This window comes from Xenopus laevis, chromosome 5S, assembly GCF_017654675.1.
Source record: "Xenopus laevis strain J_2021 chromosome 5S, Xenopus_laevis_v10.1, whole genome shotgun sequence".
Lineage (NCBI taxonomy): Eukaryota > Metazoa > Chordata > Amphibia > Anura > Pipidae > Xenopus > Xenopus laevis.
Genome location: NC_054380.1, coordinates 91,946,910 through 91,972,028, shown reverse-complemented (window position 1 = coordinate 91,972,028; position 25,119 = coordinate 91,946,910). Strand labels below are relative to the sequence as shown.

At 38.9% G+C, this 25,119-nt stretch overlaps 1 protein-coding gene across 1 annotated transcript in view; it reads right to left on the bottom strand.

Annotated features, from left to right (window-relative positions):
* Positions 1–25,119, bottom strand: part of LOC121394113 (IgGFc-binding protein-like) — a 90,994-nt gene that overhangs the window by 52,091 nt on the left and 13,784 nt on the right. The window contains exons 19-46 of the mRNA XM_041564118.1: positions 20,560–20,637; positions 20,063–20,304; positions 19,611–19,894; positions 18,630–18,907; positions 18,023–18,170; positions 17,572–17,806; positions 16,375–16,939; positions 16,059–16,177; positions 15,564–15,944; positions 14,862–15,145; positions 14,283–14,554; positions 13,179–13,256; positions 12,020–12,261; positions 11,604–11,887; positions 10,671–10,948; positions 10,046–10,193; positions 9,595–9,829; positions 8,372–8,954; positions 8,068–8,270; positions 7,571–7,951; positions 6,866–7,149; positions 6,270–6,498; positions 4,051–4,138; positions 3,491–3,747; positions 2,897–2,981; positions 1,653–1,718; positions 587–828; positions 150–433 (exon numbers count right to left, since the gene is read on the bottom strand). Coding sequence (XP_041420052.1) covers positions 150–433; positions 587–828; positions 1,653–1,718; positions 2,897–2,981; positions 3,491–3,747; positions 4,051–4,138; positions 6,270–6,498; positions 6,866–7,149; positions 7,571–7,951; positions 8,068–8,270; positions 8,372–8,954; positions 9,595–9,829; positions 10,046–10,193; positions 10,671–10,948; positions 11,604–11,887; positions 12,020–12,261; positions 13,179–13,256; positions 14,283–14,554; positions 14,862–15,145; positions 15,564–15,944; positions 16,059–16,177; positions 16,375–16,939; positions 17,572–17,806; positions 18,023–18,170; positions 18,630–18,907; positions 19,611–19,894; positions 20,063–20,304; positions 20,560–20,637 — 6,853 coding nt within the window. The remainder of the gene's footprint in view (positions 1–149; positions 434–586; positions 829–1,652; positions 1,719–2,896; positions 2,982–3,490; positions 3,748–4,050; positions 4,139–6,269; positions 6,499–6,865; positions 7,150–7,570; positions 7,952–8,067; positions 8,271–8,371; positions 8,955–9,594; positions 9,830–10,045; positions 10,194–10,670; positions 10,949–11,603; positions 11,888–12,019; positions 12,262–13,178; positions 13,257–14,282; positions 14,555–14,861; positions 15,146–15,563; positions 15,945–16,058; positions 16,178–16,374; positions 16,940–17,571; positions 17,807–18,022; positions 18,171–18,629; positions 18,908–19,610; positions 19,895–20,062; positions 20,305–20,559; positions 20,638–25,119) is intronic.

Genomic DNA, 25,119 nt, shown 5'->3' with positions numbered 1-25,119 from the left:
TCAAAAGACTTTCCCAACTGTCAGTATGTGTATTTGGTTTGGCAAATATTTTAGCTGTATCCTAATCCTGCCAGACACAATGGGATTAAGATGAATCCTGAACCCAACTCTTGATTCTGTGCAGCTTCATAAACTTTAGGCCGACTAACCTTGTGTAATTTTCCAACTGCCAGCTGTTACCAAAGTCAACTGGATCTTTCTCCAATTGTCCACTTGGGCTCAAAAAGTCATCAGTTTGATTTCCATTGAAGTTTCCACATAGACCACACACTTGATTAGAGTAGGTGTCCAAAAGCTTCACTTCTGCTCTGTGATTTCCATCAAATAGCACTCTCAGACCAAAGCTTGTTGTAACCATTACATGATGTCCACTGTAGGAGATTTTAACTTCTGGGGGAAGTTCAACTGGAAGAATAACAGGCTGTCCATCCACCTGTAATGATAAGTAAACAATAGAAATAACATTATATGCTGATCATGTGATAAAATCTACAGGTCAAGATCACCTTTTTGCAGGAACAAAATTTGCTAAGGGACATTTTCTTGATGCCCTAGTCTTACATTTACTTCCTCCTTTGAAGCTCACCTTAACTTCTTGGTTCTGCTCCAGGGTGATCCCATATCCATGCACATCAACATTTACATATTTCACATATGAGACACGAGAGTTTCCTGCCCGATGCTCATTTTTTGCTTCCACATTAAAGTCTATCAGGTTTTTGTCAAATTTGCAAAGCTTAGATAGTGTATAGGTACAGTTCCCCATGAAATCAAAGACCCTGTTATCAAAGGTGTAATAATGGGGGTCTCCTGTCACCACACAGGAACCTACAGAAAAAAAACAGTTGTCAAAAATTAACAAGATCTAAATCTTAATCAACAACTTTACCTTTCTTTTGTAAAGTTTTTTTAATTAGATTTCTCTCAGCATTTCGTGAGAAGAGAGCCTTTCTTCATTTCATAAATCTCAAAATCTCAAATCAATTGATTTGTAAGGGCAATTAAAATGATATTTAAACTAACTATGTACATATACTTTGTTAAAATCCTTTGTAGGTATCAGCAATTTGCATAAAAACATTTTATATTTAAGAAACCTCTCAATACAGGACTGCACATATTAACTACGAATTTCTAGGCTTCCCGTGAAAACACAAGTTTTGTTGCTGGTAAAACTTGAATGCAATTACGTGCCTTTTACTAATTAGTGCAACATTTTGTGGTATAACCAGATATTAAAGTCTGAAATTAAATTGGTATGCCAAAATGGAAAATGCACCAGTGTTTTACACTTGCCTGCAATAGTAAATTGGGTCTCCTATATTTATTTATAGTATTATGATGAGCTTTGAAAAAACATTTGCTAAACTGGGAGATCATTTTATCATTTTTACTGGCAGCCCAGCCCAAAGCACAGTGAGTGTGTGAAGTACTGCCAGAGAAAGCCAGAGTGAAACACTTCCCATCTTATCCTTTGTCAAACTCTGACACATCTTAGTGATTTTGATGATATGTTTAACATACAAAACTTGTTGCACTACTTCTCATTTGTTCTAGTTATATACCCAGACTAATGTTATGTGCAATGCTGAAAACCAAACCGCATTACGTTCAATAATGAGTCAACTCAGTCTTATTCAGTTTTATTTTACCTGAAGATGGTGGTTTCACTGTAGTTGTAGTAGTGGTGGTGGTGGTAGTAGTAGTGGTAGTAGATTCTAAACATTTAGGAAAGAAAAGGATTCAAATAATCTTTAACTTTACAATAGATAACTTGTGATTGCCACATCTACTGTAAAAGATGGAATCATCTGCAGTAGCAGATAAAATAAGTTATTTTTGTAGACCCCCCAAACAGAAGTGCAAGAGCACTAAGCGGGGTAAAGCTCATCACTTAGCGCTCATTCAAAGAGTCTGGGGTCTGGCTGCAGATGAAAACTGTAGTGGGAAGTGCAGATCACAATGCTGACAGGCACAAGGCAGCCCTCCATTTCCTTACTGCCTGCACTAGGGTACAGGGCCCTATTGTGGCCTCGCTAACTTGTGAGACTGAATTACATGCAAAGGGATGGTCAGGAGTGGTGAGCATCTATGTGCCTTCCCTGCATGCTCCTTTATAAAAAACATCTGAATACAGTAATCCTCCCATGGTCTCTGGCACCAGTGGGGAAAAGATACATAAACTAGTTTATATTTTCCACCTCTGGCGGAAGTACTTGAATTCAAATGTATAACTAGTGATGGGTGAATTTATCCAGTTTTGCTTCACTGAGAAATTTGAGAAAAAATGTTTGACTTTTGACAGGAGCGACAATTTTTATACGTGCGACTCTTTTGTCCAAATGCATTAAAGTCAATGGGGTTCCGAATAATTTTGACGTGCGACAATTTTGACGAGCGAAAACATTCACCGTCTGTGAAATCCGGACATTTACAGCCTCCTAGCCTGGCGAATAAATTCACCCATCAATATGTATAACGGATGAATTGCTGATATTTCATTGTAGTAGTACTACCAACAGAATGAAGAAGTGCTCTAAACAAGTGCTCTAAACCAGTGCTCTAAACAAGTGCTCTAAACAAGTGCTCTAAGGGGTGCAAAAGCTTACTTCTTTTCATTCAAAGAGTACTTCTGTCTGTGGTTTAGCTGAGCTTTGCAGCATATGCCTGATAAAAAATTGGCATGGGGTGCAGACACAGCACCAGCAGGCACACAGGCACCAATGGGGGAAGATATACAGAAATGATGATAAATCAACATGTCCCAGGTAGGACATCCCTGTTTTAAGTAATTCAATCCCCTGAAATTAGAGCCCAGTGCTTCCTGCATTGATGATGTCCCCCTCATTTTTCACAACTGTATTTCAAGCTAAAATAAGAATAACAACTGCCTTACCTAAGCAATATCCAGGAGAAATGAAAATATCATCCACAGCAACATCACTGCGGTAATCATTTCCTCTTACCCCTTCCAGGATAATCTGTGAATTTAAAAAAGGGGGGTTACTTGTACATAGAATTATGCTGCCCCAAACCTTAATGAATTTCTGATACCCAGTGGCTCAAAAAGAACAATGGAAGGTTGGTAAGTGGCTTTAAGCTATATAATTCCAAAATCAAAAAATTGCCAGAAAATTTACTTGATTTTTGACGTTCAAGCTATTAATTCTTTCAGTACCACCAAATGAAGCTCTACACTACACTGTTGTTGCCAGCAACACAGATTTGAACCTGCTCTTTGATATTTGCTGAGCATTTGTTTATGTGGCAAACATTGTACAGATCAAGAGAGCTAAAAAGGTTAAATGACAATATTTTAGGATTTTCCCAGTTTGGGCACTGTTAAGTCATCTACAGTGACACTAATCAATGAACCATAGCACCCTATAAACAATATCAAGGATGACATACCGAATGAGTTAACATACAAAAAATCATTATATCACATCAAAATAAAAATCATATGAAACTGATTTGCACTATACCTCACCTGAACATTTCTTGCACCAGCAACTGGAATATTTGCAGGTAACCATCTATTCTCTTGATGGCCAGTTAATTGCCACACCAATTCCTCTATCCCGTTCCTTACAACATATACATTTAATTCCATTGTTCGAGCTACTCCATACATGTGATACCAAAAACTTAGGCACTGGTGACCTCCAGAATTGCAAATAGGACTGAGGAGGCGTGCTTTTTGTCCAGCACTGGGGGAACGGCCATCAATGTATATGTAGAAACCATCTATCAATTTAAAAAAAATTATATAGATAGTGATTAAGATATAAATAAGCAATGATCATTCTGTTGTCAGTTGTTGCATGAATATGTGTGAAATTATGATCAGATGACTTAAACTAATGTAATTGTATGAATGTACAAATATTGAATGTCTTTTCAAAGCCAGAACATTTTTATATAAAATGCATTTGATCTATATTAAACAATAACTTTAACTATGTTATACCCTTAGTAGATTTATTCTGCATGAAGTGTCTTACTGAAAGCAATGATAAAAATAAGTTCCATTTTTGGAAACAGACATACTTCCGGTTGTATGATCATATGAAGGTCCGCTGCCAGTGGTAGGTGTTGATCCTTTGTAACGAATCCAGTCAAAATCATCAAGAGCAGACTGAGTCCAAGAACAGAAATCAGCATCAAAATTACAATCCCAGGAACAGGGTGGAAGAGGAGTTGGTGTTGGCGCTGCTGCAATTGCATTGATAAAACAAATAAACATTAGAAAGTCGCAAACATTTAAGAAACTGCAACATCTGTGGCACATTTCTCAATGTAATATTCTTCCTTAAACTGATATTACATTGCAAATTTTAATTGTGCATTGCCCTCTTTTAAGAAGTGCTTGAAGGTGTCATAATGTTTTGGAGCAAACAACTTTTTCAGTAAGAAATTTTATTACATTCACTGGACAAGGGCGCAAACTATAAAATTCGCAAACCTTCTTCCACTGTCGTAAGTGGTCGCTAAATAGATTCTGCAAAAGCTATATTAAATTCACACAATGGAAAATTTGTTGGCACAAAGACATAACTTTTCACATTGCAAATATTTTTCTGTCTCCCACTTTTATTATAATATTGTGTAAAAAAAACAGGAACGTGCCAGTACTTTATACTTTTTAAAATATTGAAGGAATGTGCCTGAAAAAATGTAGTTTCCCGTTGATTTCTTGAAAATTTTCCAAAAACCCTAATAGTCCTGTCCATCTTTTCCACTTCCTGCTGCCTCCTTTCCCAGGCTGTGCAGGGGAGTGGGCGGCACAATGTTTAACCCAGAGTGAAACCGGAATTATATAGTATTCTTTATTGCCTACAAGATGGGGGAGGTCAATTATGCTATATGTCTTTTTAATGTAGCATTTGTGTCACTAAGACTGTATTTAGTTCCCAGTCTAATCATTGTCTAATGAAGCCAAATGTTATTCTTATGTCTGCAATTTTTTTCCATTTATGACTTTTATTCATTTCCCTGTTTGTGAACTATAACACTTCTCAGACTTCATTGCTGAAAATGTGTCCAACAAGTGACTGTCATGTATTTTGGATATTTATTGGCAGAATGACAATGATGACTCAGCTACTTTTGACTTATGCTTAGGTACATGAAGGTACTAAGAAATGAAAAAAATGGGATGAAGAATTCACAGTTGACTGCAATTCGAAAACAGAGAGATGGTAAGTTTTGAGAACAAAACTTAGCTGTATCCAGAAGAAAATAAAGTTTGTTTGAAGTGAAAGAGTTGTGCTTAGGGATAGTTAGATTAGTTCTTATATCCTATCACTGTTTACTATTTCATTATATAATAATAAAATTGCTATTACATTTTATTTACATAATGGACATTTCACAGGTTCCAGGAGATGTTTGAAGATCTGAAACTTTTCTTCCCAAAGACTTTTATATACTTTAGTTCAAAATTAAATTATGTTGTGTGAATGTAATACAGGGGGCAATGTAGGAATTAGCTGACACAGTATGAAAGTAGTACTGACCACAATATAATGTATGTACACCTGCCTTACACACTCACACTTGTACTTATGCATACAGATCATTTGCTTTAGGCTGTCAAGGGCATAATTGATTGGCTATTTGTTTTTTGCAAATAATTAATAACAATTCCACACAATAAAGATACTTTGTTATCACCATGGTGAGTGGTAATTTGACCATAATACTTACACAGAATAATAGATAGAGGTATATGATTTTTACACAAACTATACTGGGTTATCTATTTTGGTATTATTTTATAATATCTATCTCTACAGACTCTGACACAGCCTATGGAAATGACCCTCCTACGCATAATTACTGGCTTGTTTGGCTAGAGATGCCCTTAATGACATTGTATCAAGCTCCTTGGACTGTTAGTCTACCTTCTGATAAAAAAGCATGCAATGAGCAAGCAAACCACTTATATTGCACATTAAACTTATAACACCTTCCTAGAAGCTAAATAAAAGGAAAAGACACAAAAATATTCATATCTTATTATTTCAGTCAAGGGAGAAATTAAATTATAGTGGCCCTTTCTATAATAATAGGTTTAAGGGAACCACATAGTCAATCATATCACTACTGATAATGAAGTGGACATTTATATCTACATATTAATGCAGGGAGGGGTTACTTCCACCAGTTTTTAGTGCTGTTTACATGTTCTTGACTGTAAATCATACTTATACTAGATATTTACCGCAAACGGTACCCTTGCTCCAGTCTCCCAAATTAACACCAACGCTTTTACATGCAGCTGCGTAAGCTTCCAATGTACTGCAGAAATATTCATCGCTTCCAGATGTAGCACAATGGTCAAACACACAACTGTCAAAGTACTGGTGAGGGGGAATGAGTACATGGCATTGTGCAAATGGACCGTTAATCTGCTGTAGGATATTACACTTTGCTTCAGCCTCTTGCTGTATTGGAGGAGGACATATTGGAGGTGGAGGAGGATTAGGATCACATCTGAAAAAATTGTGTAGAATAAAATTTAATATACTGTATGTCCCTATTTGTCTCAGCATTCCCAGGATAAACAAACACTGAGACGTGCTAATGATATCAAGATATAAGTATTTCATAAATATCAAAATAATGACAGAAAACAGCAGTTATATTTCTTTCAAACCAGGTACACACACATAGTCTTCATTTGTTTTTAAATGTGTAATTTAATCTCTTCCATTAGACAGAACTTGATTAATTTAGCAAAGACACAGGTGCACGGCTGGAGAGCTAAAGGTTGCAACAGAGCAGTTGCACTTGTGGCATTAATGGCAGAGGCTGTAGAGTGTAGGGCTGTAAGGTGCCAGGGTGGCCAAGAAATACTTACATCCAGCCATCATCAGGGACTCTCCAGCTGTTTCCAAAATCATTAACATCAGATACAATAGTTCCATTGGGTGTCATCAAGTCATCTTGTGGGTTCCCATTGTAAGTGCCACACAGTCCACACAGCATGTTTTTTAAAGTTTCACTTATGCTAACAAGCAGCTCATGGTCACCATTAAACTGAAGTTGTAGGCCAAAATCTGTAGTAACAGTCACATAAGGGCCATTGTGACTAATAATGATTCCTGACACATTAATAGGAAGGTTCACTTGTGCATTGTTGACCTGAGGGCAAGAAACAGGGGAAAATGTTGTTTAAAATATATACATTTGCACACATGTGCTGCAAGACCTAGCTCATGCATATTAATCATCCAAGTTTGGAACCAATCCTAGCTAGAAGTACATTGGATATTTTTGCTAAGCTACAGCATAAACTATTATCTCTGGTAAGCGACTGCTTGATCGTGATAAATCACTGGTTAAATTCATGAATTATAAGATGTTTTAAGTGGGTTACATTAGCATTGCTGCGTAATACGTATGATACGGGCCTTAGACTTGAAGATTCATTGGGTCTAACAGCAATAATTTATTTATGACAGCAGTATATAAGTGAATGGCAATAAAATTGTTTATAAATACAATTCAGGAAGAGATGTAATGACCAATAATTTCCAATAAAACAATAAGTATTAGCACTTACATAAACAATATTGCCCTTTGCTAATAAGATGTGCAGACCATCCACAGTGAGAGCCACAGAGTTAATGGCGGTCCAGCTTGGGCTTCCACGGTGTTCATTTCTTGTTGTAACAATAAAGTTGTTTGATGTGTTTGCACATGTCTCAGTCACAGTATAATTACAGGATCCTTGGAAGTGATGGAGTGTTCCGTCAAAGGTAGAGTAGTGAGGGTCTCCATATATGTGGCAAATTGCAATGCTTGCTGGGTAACAACCTAATAAACCATTTTGAACTTTGCATATTTCATCTTTGGCACATGATGTTTCAATACAAACCACGTTGTTATTTCCTAGACATTCACACCTTCTCTCACAGTTCTTCTCTAGGAATGAATCCCCTTTCTAGTATAAAAAACACCAAATTGATCATTTACATTGAAAAACATATTGGTGCAGAAAGCAATATTAAAACAGAACCACACAAACAAGAAGTATAATCTCATATGGTAATCACTCACATTATAATACTTGTCATCATACAAGCAGCCACAGTTGGATGCATCAACACAGATGCCACCGCTGATGACGTATCCTGGATCACATTCACAGTCTTCCACGCATGGTTTGTTGCATTTCTCTGGAGCATAAGGGTCAACACATGTAGCAGGACATGCAGTCATACAGCCATTATAGTGGCTATTGGCTGGGCAAGTGGGGAGACCTAATTAAGAAAAAATATCCAATACTTGATATTGTTGTAAAAGCATCACTCATTAACAGTTGGTAAGACTGCACAACATGCATTAACAAAGCTTCATTTATATTCAAACATACCACAGGAAGTAATGTTTCTCCAGTTGGGAATAGTAATTCCTTCTTTCTGACAGGCATCTGCGTAGGCTTCAAGTGCACTACATAATACATTATTGTCTCCATCCAGGGCACAAAGATCAAATACACAACTATCAAAGAAGATGGCAGGATCAACCTCAGAATGACATGTACTGAAAAGGCTGTCTTTGCTTGTTAACAACCCACAGTGGGTTTCACTTTGGTATAGCTGTTCTTTCTCTGGTGGACATGTCTCAGGAGGTGATACTGTAGGACCACTAGAGCAGAATGAATCTTCTTCATCATATACCAACCAACTATTCCCTAGTTGATTGGAGTTCTGCGCTTGCTGTCCATTTGGCATCAGGAATTCATCTTGTTGCTGGCCGTTAAAGTTACCACACATTCCACATGTTTTGTTGGAATATGTATCTGGTATTTTCACTTCTACTGAATGATCATTGTCGTACGACACCCGGAGTTTGAAGTCTGTCTCTAGAACAATGTATCTTCCACTTTTACTTACAGAACCGCCCTTGAGAGATACTGGAAGTATGTTCCATTCTCCATCAACCTTAAGTAGAGCATTAAAAGCATATTGTGTTAATTGTCATAAAATATAATACAAATTCAACTTTAAAAGTACAATACGTAACTACTGTATCTTCAGCATAAGCCGAACAGGGGCTCTATTTAAAATATATACCAATATAGTCTAACAATACAACTAAAAGTAATATGTTTTATATTTTCTCCTGTTAATTCAAACTTCTGAAACAAGTTAGCTGATTAAAATACCTGAAGGAAGAACTGCCTCTTTTTTTGAGTAAGTGTAAAAAAAAGAAAGGGATATCACATACTACTTTAAGTTGCAAGTACGGTTACAACTAATGTTAAAACTATCTAAAATATACATAGAATTAGATTTTTTGATTATGCAAAATCAGTTTTTAGATGGGTATTCCTGTAAAAAAGATAATAAACTCAAGCAAAAAGATGTTGCTTAGAGGAAGAAAATACAATTTTAGGTTTGCAACTCCTTTAATTAATTTCACTTTTCTAAAACAATTTTTTTATTGGAATTGCCACAAGAAAATAAACCCAGTAATAAACTTAAACAATAAAATATATAAATGTGTTTTCTCACTTAAGATGTGAACTTGCCTTACTATATAAAGTCTTGAAAAAGCATCCAAATTAGAAATGTTTCTTACCAAAACACGAGATGTTTCCTTCTTTACGATCTGTATTCTGTAGCCATAGACTTCGACAATAACCTTTTGCACATATGTTACTGAAGGATTTCCTCTATGTTCATTCTTGGCCTCGACATTAAAATATGGCAGGTTAGATGAATTGGAACAAAGCTTTGAGAGTGTATAGGTGCAGAGACCCATAAAATGGTGCACGCGTCTGTCAAAGCTGTCGTAGTGAGGATCATTATGGACCCTGCAGATGCCATATTGATGATAAATACAGTCAGAAACATTATTTATTGTAGCACAATATTGGTTACTGTCACAAGTTGCAGCATTACAAACTAAAGCACTTCCTGGTGAGGGGCACCTGCATTTTTTGGAGCAAGTACTATCAGTCCAGAATTCCGAGCCTACTGGATAGTAATTATTTCCATCCCAACAACCACATTGGAGGCTTGGAACACACTTCTTGTTGTATAGGAGATATCCTGGGTCACAGAAACATCCCTCAACACAGGGGAGATCACAGTTGGATGGTGCTCCTGGATTGACGCAAGTGGCTGGACATGCTGTGCTGCAGATCTCATAATGACTGTTGGAATGGCAATCAATTGCTGTAATCACAAAAATATACAAATTAATAATGCTGTATACTTTAAGTGAGAAAAAAATAAAATCAATGCATGTTTTGTATTCTTTCCTCTCTAACTAAATATATAAAACCACTGTGTGTTACCCCGAATTACCTGGGAGAAGATTTATACAGGAACTGGCATCAGAAATTGGCAACAATGAAACATGCAAGTCACACAATCTTTTGGTAACCCTGAAAAACATGTGCATGTACAACTATGTTTTTTAAACCCTTATATTGTCAAAGCTTGAACAGTCACATTTGTAGGTTGAAATACTTAATGTTTAAGTAGTCCTCTAGGACCCAAAAAATATAGAATCTGTTGGAGGAAACTGAACAAGAAATGTACCCCTAAATCTATATGAATAGTCTCATGTTTCTCTGTTTTTTGTTGCCTTGGGAAAGTAAACAGAAAAGTGTCCATCTACTTTATGTTAGTAAATGATGCTTTACTTACGACAGAAAGTGTCATTTCTCCATGGCTGTATGGTGACTCTCTGAGACTGGCAGGCCTCTGCATAGGATTGAAGACTGTCACATAGGGAGGCTGGATCCAGATTTAATTCACACAAATCGTATGCGCAGCTATAGAAATAAGCTACAGGATCTATCACATTGTGACAATCTTTAAATGGGCCATTTGGATTAGTGATGATTCCACAATAGTTGTCACTACCAATAACAAGCTTTTCATCATCAGAACAGTTTGGGATTACTTCTATTGCAGGGGGACAACTGTTAAATTTGAAAAAAAATATGTTATTTTGGATAGAGGAAAAATGTACAAATGCAACATATACACTTGCTATTTTAGAGCAGCCAATGAAATACGTTTATTTGAGCTATATTATTGGTTTAAAAAACAAAACATTATTGCCACATACAACATGTTGCTCTCGAGTGAATGGTTGGGAATCACTGTGCTATAACAATAGTATTATATTAATAAACAATAATTAAGTGGTACAGAAGTGCAAGAGGGGCTAAAGCACGCTCTGTCCAGGGTATGGCTGCCCTCTGCACCCCGTGCCTGATAAAATAAATCTGGTGTGAAGTGCAGAGTGCAGCTTTGGATGACACAAGGCAGCCTTGCCGTTACCACTATAACTAAGAAGTCCATATGTCAGTGACTTAATAAAACAATGAAGTGTTGAGCTAAACTCTAAATCCACATACAACAGAATTGGATTTGACTTATCTAAGCAGGCAAATCAATTTAAAAAAATCAAAGGGGCTTGGATAACGAAGACTTTCCCAACTGACAGTATGTGTATTTGGTTTGATCATATATTTTAGCTGTATCCTAATCCTGCCAAACGAATGGGATTAAGCTGAATCCTGAACCCAACTCTTGATTTTGTGCAGTTTTATAATCTTTAGGCCGACTAACCTTGTGTAATTTTCCAATTGCCAGCTGTTACCAAGGTCAACTGGATCTTTCTCCAATTGTCCACTTGGGTTCAAAAAGTCATCAGTTTGATTTCCATTGAAGTTTCCACATAGACCACACACTTGATTAGAGTAGGTGTCCAAAAGCTTCACTTCTGCTCTGTGATTTCCATCAAATAGCACTCTCAGACCAAAGCTTGTTGTAACCATTACATGATGTCCACTATAGGAGATTTTAACTTCTGGGGGAAGTTCAACTGGAAGAATAACAGGCTGTCCATCCACCTGTAATGACATGTAAGCAATAACAAATAACATTATATGCTGATAATATCTACAGGTCAAAGTTTGCTCAGGGACATAAAATATGTCAGTAGTAAGATGTTCTTTACATTTACTTCCTCGTTTGAAGCTCACCTTAACTTCTCGGTTCTGCTCCAGGGTGATCCTATATCCATGCACATCAACATTTACATATTTCACATAAGAGACACGAGAATTTCCTGCCCGATGCTCATTATTTGCTTCCACATTGAAGTCTATCAGGTTTTGGTCAAATTTGCAAAGCTTAGATAGTGTATAGGTACAGTTCCCCATGAAATCAAAGACCCTGTTATCAAAGGTGTAATAATGGGGGTCTCCTGTCACCACACAGGAACCTACAGAAAAAAAAACAGTCGTTAAAAAATTAACAAGAGCTAGATCTTAATCAGCAACTTTACCTTTCTTTTGTAAAGTTTGGCATTTTGACTTCTATCAGCATTTTTAGTGAAGTCCTTTGTAGGTATCAGCAATTTGCATAAAAACATTTTATATTGAAAAAAAACCTCTGAATAAAGGACTGCACATATTAACTTCAATATGACACTGGTATATGGTTATGTAGCAAGTTAAGCACATTAAGGTCACTGGTTTGTCTGTTAAAATGCCCCACTCGCTGCAGTTGTGTCCAAATTCTTGCGCCTAGAACTTGCGCTGATTCTGACTTTTTATGTAAATGTGTTACTATGCATCAGATGCAAGGTGTAGTAGATATCAGTAAATAGCGTTACAAAAGTACAATGTATACTTGCATATATAGGCATAATATATGCCAAATAGGCTTCCCGGGAAAACACCAGTTTTGTTACAGGTAAAACTTAAATGCAATTATGTGCCTTTTGCTTTTAATAATTAGTGCAACATTTTGTGGCATAACCAGACATTAACGTCTGAAAATAAACTGGTATGCCAAAATGGAAAATGCACCAGCGTTTTACACTTGTTTATATTTGTTTATAGTATCATGATGAGCTTTGCTAAACTGTGGAGATCATTTTATCATTTTTACTGGCAGCCCAGCCTGAAGCACAGTGAGTGTAGAAAGTACTGCCAGAGAAAGCCAGACTGAAACACTTCCCATCTTATCCTTTGTCAAACTCTGACACTTCATAGTGATTCTGATCAAATGTTTATGCCACATACTTATTTTTAATATTAAAGGGCATGCATTTTATAATGCAAAACTTGTTGCACTACTTCTCATTTTCTCTGGTCATAGACCCAGGTTATCCAGACTTATTCAGTTTTAATTTACCTGAAGATGGTGGTTTCACTGTAGATGTAGTAGTGGTCGTAGTAGTAGTGGTGGTGGTGGTAGTAGTGGTAGTAGATTCTAAACATTTAGGAAAAAAGATGATTCAAATAATGTTTACACTTACAATAGATTACTTGTGACATGGTTCATATTTTCCAACTCTGACAGTAGTCTAGTTCAGATGTTGAATTGATTTATGATTGATATTTTATTGGAAAATGAAGAGATAAGAGAGAATACTCCAACAATGTATTTGCTGATGGGGAACTTTCACCATTAGCCACTTTTTCTGTGAAAGATGGAATCATCCCCAGTAGCAGATGAAAGGAGTAATTTAAGTAGATCCCCAGAGGTGCAAGAACACTAAGGGGGATAAAGCTCATCACTGTATGATGCTCATTGTAGGTTCAGACTGCACAATAAACAACCCTCACGCATGCTTCTAGTGCAACCACAAATATGAACTGATCCTTATCTGAGTAATTCTTGTTTAAGTGGTCTTCTCATTAATTTTCGTCACTGCTCACTGTCTAACATATCTTCACCCACAGCTACTCCCAGCCAAGGCTCTTGACATAGATCCACCCTTCTTCATAAGAAGGTGCCCAAGAGAAAAAATATTGCTACTGCTACACACTAGACACTATGGGACTCTTACCCACCTACTGGACATTAAATATCTTGGTAGAGTTACTCCAGTCCAAGGTTACATTTAAATGGCCCTTAGGTGGACGACTGTGACGGGTAGTAGAAGGAGCAAGGGAGTCGAGAGCTGTTGAAAGAGCATTGTTGTAGAGAGAAGCTGCCCTAAGCATAATTACTGGTCTATTTCTGGCTAGAGATGCCCTTAATGACATTTTATCACACTCCTTGGACTGCTAGGCTACCTTCTTTTAAAGAAGCATGCAAGGAGCAAAGTGTCGGACTGGCCCACTGGGATACCAGGAAAACTCCGGGTGGGCCCACATAGTCAATCATATAACTGCTGATTATAAAGTGGACATATATATCTAGATATTATTGCAAAGAGGGGTTACTTTCAACAGTTTGCAGTGCTATTTTGCGTGTTCTTAACTGTAAATCATACTTATAATAGATATTTACCGCAAACGGTACCCTTGCTCCAGTCTCCCAAATTAACACCAACGCTTTCACATGCAGCTGCGTAAGCTTCCAATGTACTGCAGAAATATGCATTGCTTCCAGATGTAGCACAATGGTCAAACACACAACTGTCAAAGTACTGGTGAGGGGGAATGAGTGCATGGCATTGTGCAAATGGACCGTTAATCTGCTTTAGGACATCACACTTTGCTTCAGCCTCTTGCTGTATTGGAGGAGGACATTCTGGCAGAGGAGGAGCAATGGGATCACATCTGAAAAAATTGTGTAAAATAAAATTTAATATATATCCCTATTTGTCTCAGTATTCCCAGGATAAACAAACACTGAGATTTGCTAATGATATTATGATATAAGTATTTCATAAATATCAAAATAATGACAGAAAAAAACATTTATATTTCTTTCAAACCAGGTACAATTGCTAATTAAATTAGCAAAGACACAGATGCAAGGCTGGAGAGCTAAAGGTTGCAAAAGAGCAGTTGCATTTGTGGCATTAATGGCAGAGGCTGTAGAGTGTAGGGCTGTAAGGTGCAAGGGTGGCCAAGAAATACTTACATCCAGCCATCATCAGGGACTCTCCAACTGTTTCCAAAATCATTAACATCAGATACAATAGTTCCATTGGGTGTCATCAAGTCATCTTGTGGGTTCCCATTGTAAGTGCCACACAGTCCACACAGCATGTTTTTTAAAGTTTCACTTACTCTAACAAGCAGCTCATGGTCACCATTAAACTGAAGTTGTAGGCCAAAATCTGTAGTAACAGTCACATAAGGGCCATTGTGACTAATAATGATTCCTGACACAATAATAGGAAGGTTCACCTGTGCATTGTTGACCTGAGGGCAAGAAACAGGGGAAAATGGTGTTTAAAATATATAAATTTGCAAACATTTGCTGCAAGACCTAGCTCATGCATATTAATCATCCAAGTTTGGAACCAATCCTAGCTAGAAGTACATTGGATATTTAATGGTTTAAGCTACAGCATAAACCATTATCTCTGGTAAGCGACTGCTTGATCATGATAAATCACTGGTTAAATTCATGAATTATAAGATGTGTTAAGTGGGTGAAATAAGCATTGCTGCTTAATACGTATGATACGGGCCTTAGACTTCAAGATTCATTGGGTCTAACAGCAATTATTTATTTATTTATGACAGCAGTATATAAGTGAATGGCAATAAAATTGTTTACAAATAAAATTCAGGAAGAGATGTAATGACCAATAATACAATAAGTATTAGCACTTACATAAACAATATTGCCCTTTGCTAATAAGATGTGCAGACCATCCACAGTGAGAGCCACAGAGTTAATAGCAGTCCAGCTTGGGCTTCCACGGTGTTCATTTCTTGTTGTAACAATAAAGTTGTTTGATGTGTTTGCACATGTCTCAGTCACAGTATAATTACAGGATCCTTGGAAGTGATGGAGTGTTCCGTCAAAAGTAGAGTAGTGAGGGTCTCCATATATGTGGCAAATTGCAATGCTTGCTGGGTAACAACCTAATAAACCATTTTGAACTTTGCATATTTCATCGTTGGCACATGATGTTTCAATACAAATCATGTTGTTATTTCCTAGACATTCACACCTTCTCTCACAGTTCTTCTCTAGGAATGAATCCCCTTTCTAGTATAAATGAAAAACGCCAAATTGATCAGTTACATTGAAAAACATATTAGTGCAGATACCAATATAAAACCACAGAAACAAGAAGGATAAGCTCATATAGTAATCACTCACATTATAATACTTGTCATCATACAAGCAGCCACAGTTGGATGCATCAACACAGATGCCACCGCTGATGACGTATCCTGGATCACATTCACAGTCTTCCACGCACGGTTTGTTGCATTTCTCTGGAGCATAAGGGTCAACACATGTAGCAGGACATGCAGTCATACAGCCATTATAGTGGCTATTGGCTGGGCAAGTAGGGAGACCTAATTAAGACAAAATATCCAATACTTGATATTGTTGTAAAAGCATCACTCATTAACAGTTGGTAAGACTACACAACATGCAGTAATAACGCTTCATTTATATTCAAACATACCACAGGAAGTAATGTTTCTCCAGTTGGGAATAGTAATTCCTTCTTTCTGACAGGCATCTGCATAGGCTTCAAGTGCACTACATAATACATTCTTGTCTCCATCCAGGGCACAAAGATCAAATACACAACTATCAAAGAAGATGGCAGGATCAACAGCAGAATGACATATACTGAAAAGGCTGTCTTTGCTTGTTAACAACCCACAGTGGGTTTCGCTTTGGTATAGCTGTTCTTTCTCTGGTGGACATGTCTCAGGAGGTGATACTGTAGGACCACTAGAGCAGAATGGATCATCATATACCAACCAACTATTCCCTAGTTCGTTGGAGTTCTGAGCTTGCTGTCCATTTGGCATCAGGAATTCATCTTGTTGCTGGCCGTTAAAGTTACCACACATTCCACATGTTTTGTTGGAATATGTATCTGGTATTTTCACTTCCACTGAATGATCATTGTCGTACGACACCCGGAGTTTGAAGTCTGTCTCTAGAACGATGTATCTTCCACTTTTACTTACAGAACCGCCCTTGAGAGAAACTGGAAGTATGTTCCATTCTCCATCAACCTTAAGTAGAGCATTAAAAACATATTGTGTTAATTGTCATAAAATATAAATTCAACTTTAAAAGTACAATATGTAACTACTGTATCTTCAGCATAAGCCGAACAGGGCTCTATTCAAAATATATACCAAATATTCTAACAATACAACTAAAAGTAATATGTTTTAAATTTTCTCCTGTTAATTCGAACTTCTGAAACAAGTTAGCTGATTAACAAACCTGAAGGAGAACTGCCACTTTTTTTGAGTAAGTGTAAAGAAAAGAAAGGGATATCACATACTACTTTAAATTGCAAGTATGGTTACAAATAATGTTAAAACTATCTAAAATATACTTAGAATTAGATTTTTTGATTATGCAAAATCAGTTTTTAGATGGATATTCCTGTCAAAAAAATAATAAACTTAACCAAAAAAATGTTGCTTAGAGGAAGAAAATAAAATTTTAGGTTTGCAACTCCTTTAATTAATTGCACTTTTCTGAAACTATTTTTTTAAGTGGAATTGCCGCAAGAAAAAAAAACAGTAATAAACTTAAACAATAAAATATATAAATGTTTTTTCTCACTTAAAATGTGAACTTGCCTTACTATATAAAGTCTTGAAAAAGCATCCAAATTAGAAATGTTCCTTACCAAAACACGAGATGTTTCCTTCTTTACGATCTGTATTCTGTAGCCATAGACGTCAACAATAACCTTTTGCACGTATGTTACTGAAGGATTTCCTCTATGCTCATTCTTGGCCTCGACATTAAAATATGGCAGGTTAGATGAATTGGAACAAAGCTTTGAGAGTGTATAGGTGCAGAGACCCATAAAATGGTGCACCCGTCTGTCAAAGCTGTCGTAGTGAGGATCATTATGGACCCTGCAGATGCCATATTGATGATAAATACAGTCAGAAACATTATTTATTGTAGCACAATATTGGTTACTGCCACATGTTGCAGCATTACAAACTAAAGCACTTCCTGGTGAGGGGCACCTGCATTTTTTGGAGCAAGTACCATCAGTCCAGAATTCCGAGCCTACTGGATAGTAATTATTTCCATCCCAACAACCACATTGGAGGCTTGGAACACACTTCTTGTTGTATAGGACATATCCTGGGTCACAGAAACATCCCTCAACACAGGGGAGATCGCAGTTGGATGGTGCTCCTAGATTGACGCAAGTGGCTGGACATGCTGTGCTGCAGATCTCATAATGACTGTTGGGAGGGCAACCAATTGCTGTAATCACAAAATAATACACAAATTAATAATGCTGTATACTTTAAGTGAGAAAAAATAAAATCAATGCATATTTTGTATTCTTCCTATAAGTATTTCCTCTCTTATTAAATATATAAAACCACTGTGTGTTACCCCTAAATTACTTTGGAGAACATTTATACAGGAACTGGCATCAGAAATTGACAACAATGAAACATTCAAGTCACACATTCTTTTGGTAACCCTGAAAAACATGTGCATGTATATATTTTTTAAACCCTTATATTTTCAAAGCCACGAACAGTCACATTTGTAGGTTGAAATACTTTATTTTTAAGTAGTCCTCTAGGGCCTTAAAAATATAGAATCTGTGGGAGGAAACGGACTTCATAATGCTCAGTTTTTTGTTGCCTTGGGAAAGTAAAAAGAATTCAAAGTGTTCACCTACTTTATGTTAGTAAATATTGCTTTACTTACGACAGAAAGTGTCATTCCTCCATGGCTGTATGGTGACTCTCTGAGACTGGCAGGCCTCTGCATAGGATTGAAGACTGTCACATAGGGAGGCTGGATCCAGATTTAATTCACACAAATCGTATGCGCAGCTATAGAAATAAGCTACAGGATCTATCACATTGTGACAATCTTTAAATGGGCCGTTTGGATTAGTGATGATTCCACAATAGTTGTTACTACCAATAACAAGCTTTTCATCATCAGAACAGTTTGGGATTACTTCTATTGCAGGGGGACAGCTGTTAAATTTAAAAAAAAAAAATTATTTTGGATAGGGAAAAAATGTACAAATGCAACATATACACTTGCTATTTTAGAGAAGCCAATTAAATGTGTTTCATTGAGCTATATTATTGTTTTAAAAAACAAAACATTATTTCCACATACTACATGTTGCTCTCGGGTCAATGGTTGGGGATCACTGTGCTAGAACAATAGTATTGTGTTATTAAATGATAACTGAGGGGTAATTTACTATGACCTCAGACAGAAGTGCAAGAGGGGCTAAAGCATGTTCTGTCCAGGGTATGGCTGTACTCTGCACCCCGTGCCTGATAAAAAAATCTGGTGTAAAGTGCAGAGTGCAGCTTTGGAGGACACAAGGCAGTTTCCACCATAACTAAAAAGTCATTTTGTCCGTGACTTAAGGAAGACACTCTTGTTTGTGACTTAATGAAACAATGGAGTGTTGAGATAAACTCCAAATCCACATACAACAAAATTGAATATAACATATCTAAGCAGGCAAATCAATTCTGATAAACTGGCATATTTAAAAGTCAAAGGGGCTTGGATAATGATGTTCAAAAGACTTTTCTGACTGTATTTGGTTTGGGCAAATATTTTAGCTGTATCCTAATCCTGCCAAAGGAATGGGATTAAGCTGAATCCTGAACCCAACTTTTGATTCTGTGCAGCTTTATAATCTTTAGGCCGACTAACCTTGTGTAATTTTCCAACTGCCAGCTGTTACCAAGGTCAACTGGATCTTTCACCAATTGTCCACTTGGGTTCAAAAAGTCATCAGTTTGATTTCCATTGAAGTTTCCACATAGACCACACACTTGATCAGAGTAGGTGTCCAAAAGCTTCACTTCTGCTCTGTGATTTCCATCAAATAGCACTCTCAGACCAAAGCTTGTTGTAACCATTACATGATGTCCACTGTAGGAGATTTTAACTTCTGGCGGAAGTTCAACTGGAAGAATTACAGGCTGTCCATTCACCTTTAATGACAAGTAAACAATAACAAATAACATTATATGCTGATAATATCTACAGGTCAGAGTTCAAGATCACCTTATTGCAAAAAAAAAATTGCTCAGGGACTATATATGTAGTAACATGTCAGTAGTAAGATGTTCTTTACATTTACTTCCTCGTTTGAAGCTCACCTTAACTTCTCGGTTTTGCTCCAGGGTGATCCTATATCCATGCACATCAACATTTACATATTTCACATAAGAGACACGAGAGTTTCCTGCCCGATGCTCATTATTTGCTTCCACATTGAAGTCTAGCAGGTTTTGGTCAAATTTGCAAAGCTTAGATAGTGTATAGGTACAGTTCCCCATGAAATCAAAGACCCTGTTATCAAAGGTGTAATAATGGGGGTCTCCTGTCACCACACAGAAACCTACAGAAAAAAAAACAGATCTAGATCTTAATCAACAACTTTACCTTTCTTTAGTAAAGTTTGCCATTTTGACTTAGATTTCTCTCACTATTTTGCGAGATCTCAAATCAATTGATATTTAAAGGCAATTAAAATGAAATTTAAACTTACTTGCTATGTGGTTACAGAACCAGGTTAACCAGACTAATGTTATATGCAATGCTGAAAACCAAAATGTTCAATGAGTCAACTCAGTCTTATTCAGTTTTCATTTACCTGAAGATGGTGGTTTCATTGTAGTTGTAGAAGTGGTGGTAGTAGTAGAGGTGCTCGTAGTAGTAGTGGTAGTAGATTCTAAACATTTAGAGAGAAAAAAGATGATTCAATTAATGTTTACATTTACAATAGATTACATGTGATATAGGTTATATTTTCCAACTCTGGAAGTACTCTAATCCAGATGTATAACTGATTTATTATTGATATTTTATTGTAAAATTAAGAAGTAAGAGAGAATACGCCAGCAATGTATTTGCTGATGGGGAACTTTCACCATTAGCAACTTTTTCTGTAAAATCATCCGCCATAGTAGATGAAAAGGAGTAATTTACGTTGACCCCCAAACAGAGGTGCAAGCACACTAAGGGGGTAAAGCTCATCACATAGTGCTCATTCAAAGAGTCTGGGGTCTGGCTGCAGATGAAAAATCAGGCAGCCGCCCATTTCCTTAATGCCTGCACTAGTGTACAGGGCCCCATTGTGGCCTCGCTTGTGAGACTGAATGACATGCAAAGGTATTGTCAGGAGTGGTGAGCATTTATGTGCATTTCCTGCCAGGCCCTGACAAAAAACATCTGAATACATTCATCCTCCTTGGGTCCTTGGCACCAGTGAAAAATATACAAAAACTGACACAAAATAAGAGCTGGAGAGCCCCTGGTAGGCAGATTTAAAAAGCGGGTTCCCCTAGGCCCACTGATGTTTGTTTCCCCCATCCCTCCCTTTATTCATGCAAACTTTCATCATTGGGACTAAAGCATTGGGGATTGGCGCATGAGAAATTTAAAAAAATGATTGTATCTCCTACTTTTGCTGCTTGGGCAGCATGCCGCCCCCCTAAAATCCTGCCACCCTAGGCCTGGGCCTTGGTAGCCTCTCCACAAATCCGGGCCTGCTGGTAGGACATCCCTGGTTTATGTTATTCAGATTTCTCAAAACCTCAACAATTTATGTATTGATGATGCTCCCCTCTGTTTTTACAAATGTTCTTTTAAGTTAAGTTGACTGTAGATATGCTCCATTAACTATCTAGTACAAGATATTGCCTGGCATAAAAATTTGCAAGTCTTCAATTAAAGTTGTAGGCCAAAATGGAAAAGTGCACACTTTCACACAATCTCAGTAGTAAATGAAGTATCATGTATTTGTATGGTCAGCTTTAAAAAAAATCAGTTCCTAAACTGTGTAAATCATTTTATCACATTTACTGGCAACAACTGTATTTGTATGTATGTATGACAGGTAAGTAGCAGCCCAGCGAGTGTATGGAAATTAAATTCAGAGGCTATTTTCCTACAACAGTAAGCACTAAAGTGAAACACTTCTCTCTGTCAATCTCTGTCACTCCAAAGTGATTCTGATCTGAAAAGGTTTATTACACACTAGACATTAAGCCCTTTAAATTAACGGGCGCTAGAACATATGTCGTCACATACCTCCCAACATTTCAGAATGGGTAACATTAGTAGGCAGGGCCCCCTTTGTAACACTGGTGGCCAGGGGGTTAATGCTGGTGCCCAGGGGGTGTTAACATTGGTGGCCAGGGGGGGTTAACATTGGTGGGCAGGGGGGTTAACATTGGTGGCCAGGGGGGGTTAACATTGGTGGCCAGGGGGGATAACATTGGTGGCCGGGGGGGTTAACATTGGTGGCCAGGGGGGTTAACATTGGTGGCCAGGGGGGGTTAGCATTGGTGGCCAGGGGGGTTAACATTGGTGGCCAGGGGGGTTAACATTGGTGGCCAGGGGGTGTTAACATTGGTGGCCAGGGGGGTTAACATTGGTGGCCAGTGGGTGTTAACATTGGTGGCCAGGGGGGGTTAACATTGGTGGCCAGGGGGGGTTAACATTGGTGTACAGGGGGTGTTAACATTGGTGGCCAGGGGGCGTTGTCATTGGTGGCCAGGGGGGTTAACATTGGTGGCCAGGGGGTGTTAACATTGGTGGCCAGGGGGGTTAACATTGGTGGCCAGGGGGGTTAACATTGGTGTTCAGGGGGGTGTTAACATTGGTGGCCAGGGGGGCATAGGTGGCCAGGGGGCGTTGACATTGGTGGCCAGGGGGGTTAACATTGGTGGCCAGGGGGTGTTAACATTGGTGGCCAGTGGGGTTAACATTGGTGGCCAGGGGGGGTTAACATTGGTGGCCAGGGGGGGTTAACATTGGTGGCCAGGGGGGGTTAACATTGGTGGCCAGGGGGGTTAACATTGGTGGCCAGGGGGGGGTTAACATTGGTGGCCAGGGGGGGTCAACATTGGTGGCCAGGGGGGTTAACATTGGTGGCCAGGGGGTGTTAACATTGGTGGCCAGGGGGGGTAACATTGGTGGCCAGGGGGGTTAACATTGGTGGCCAGGGGGCATTGGTGGCCAGGGGGGTTAACATTGGTGGCCAGGGGGGTTAACATTGGTGGCCAGGGGGGTTAACATTGGTGGCCGCACTTCACCAGGCGAATTTACACTCTGGTCGGCGTCTATCTACTTCGCCAGCGTAAATTCGCCAGCGTAAATTCGCCAGAGACGGGCCGTGGGGCACAGACACGCTAGCGCAAATTCGCCAGAGACGCTAGCGCAAATTCGCCAGAGACGCTAGCGCAAATTCGCCAGAGACGCTAGCGCAAATTCGCCAGAGACGCTAGCGCAAATTCGCCAGAGACGCTAGCGCAAATTCGCCAGAGACGGGCCGTGGGGCACATGCGCAGTAGCACATTTCCAAGGACACAGGGACGGACTGGACGCAGAGACACTTGGATTTTATTATATAGGATACTCAGTGACGTAACTGGAGTGCACCAGCCCCCCTGCAAAAAAACCTTCAGAAGGGCCTGGTGCACTCCTTTCCCCATCCTCCTGCCCGCCAATGCCCCACCCATGCCCCACCCCAACTCCACCCACACCCACCCTGACTTTGCCCATGTCCCGCCCTGAATTGCGTCCTCTATAGCTTATTAGCCATAGCGGATCAGACCCCATAGTCCGGGCCCCCCTGTTCCCCGCCCCCCACCAGTGACTGTGGGGTCTGCTTCCTCTATAGTTACACCACTGCACATACTTGATTGGATTGTTAAAGGACACACATTTCATTATGCAAATAATCTTTAGTTATCTAGTGAATATATATGTGGTACAGGTCTTTACACCTCTTACCTGTTCTGGTAATATGCAGTGTTGAAAACCTAAACTCAAACTGTTCAGTGATGAGCCATCTCAATGTTATTCAGATTAATTTACCTGAAGATAATGGTATCACTGTACATGTAACAGGCTTAGTACTAGCAGTAGTGGTGGTGGTAGCTGGAGTGGTAGTAGGTTCTACTATGATGATTAAAGTAGATTTTTAAATGAATAATAGATTTCTTGTGGTATGGTTTATTTTTTCCAACTTTGGCAGAAATACTTGAATTCAAATGTATAACGGATGTATTGTTGATATTTAATTGTAGTAGTACTACCAATAAAATAAAGAGAGAGAGATAGAGAATACTCCAAAGACCAGCAATTCATCAGCTGATGGGTAGTGTATTATCTGCATGTTTAAGTGACAGTGTACCTTTAAAGCAGAGAGGCAGGCTGGGTTCACATTAGCCACTTTTTCTGTAAAAGATGGAATCACCCGCAGTATGACCTCCAAACAGAAGTACAAGAGCACAAAGGAGCGTAAAACTCGCCTCTAATGTTCATTCAAAGAGCACTTCTGTTTGTGGTCAAGCTGAACTTTGCACCTTATGCCTAATAAAAAATTTGACATGAGGTGCAGTAGGGTCGGACTGGGCCAGCGGGACACTGGGAAAAAACCCAGTGGGCCCCCCGGCCCAGATCCGCAACCTGGATTTCTTCCCGGGGTTTCTGTCTCAGGGCCCCACCTCCGGACCGTGAGGGCTACTGCCTCAGGGCCTCGCTTTCCGGCAACCTCACTGCCAGTAGCGTGCGCAAGTGCGCACTCGCGCATGCTCATCAGCACGCATGCGCATCAGTGCATGCAGTTTTTTGCCGCGACCAAACAGTACGTGCACTGATGCACATGCGCAAGTGCGCACACGCTTGGGGGGGAGAGAGGAGAGTTTCCGGACGGGAGGCACTGAGGCAGCAGCCTTCAGGGTCCGGAGGGAGGTCCAGAGGCAGAAGCCCCGATGGGCCCTGGGCCCCCAGTCCGACACTGAGGTGCAGACACAGCACCAGCAGGCACAAAGGAATCCATCCCAGTCCTTACTGCCCAACCTATAGTACAGACCCTTTTGTTAACTGCGCCTGCAGTAACTACCAAGCTTGTGAGTCTGACTGAGGTGTTAGTTAGGGGATAGATAGGGGTTGTGAGTGGAGACCATCTATGTGCCTCCCGTTCCTGCCTTTTATAAATACTGCTGAATAAAGACATCTACCTTGGTCCCTGGCACCAATGGGGAAGAGATACATAAATGATGATAAATCAACATGTCCCAGGTAGGACATATCTGTTTTATGTAATTCAATCCCCTGAAATGGGAGCCCAGTGCTTCATGCATTGATGATGCCCCCCTCTTTTTTCACAAATGTATTTCAAGCTAAAATAAGAATAACAACT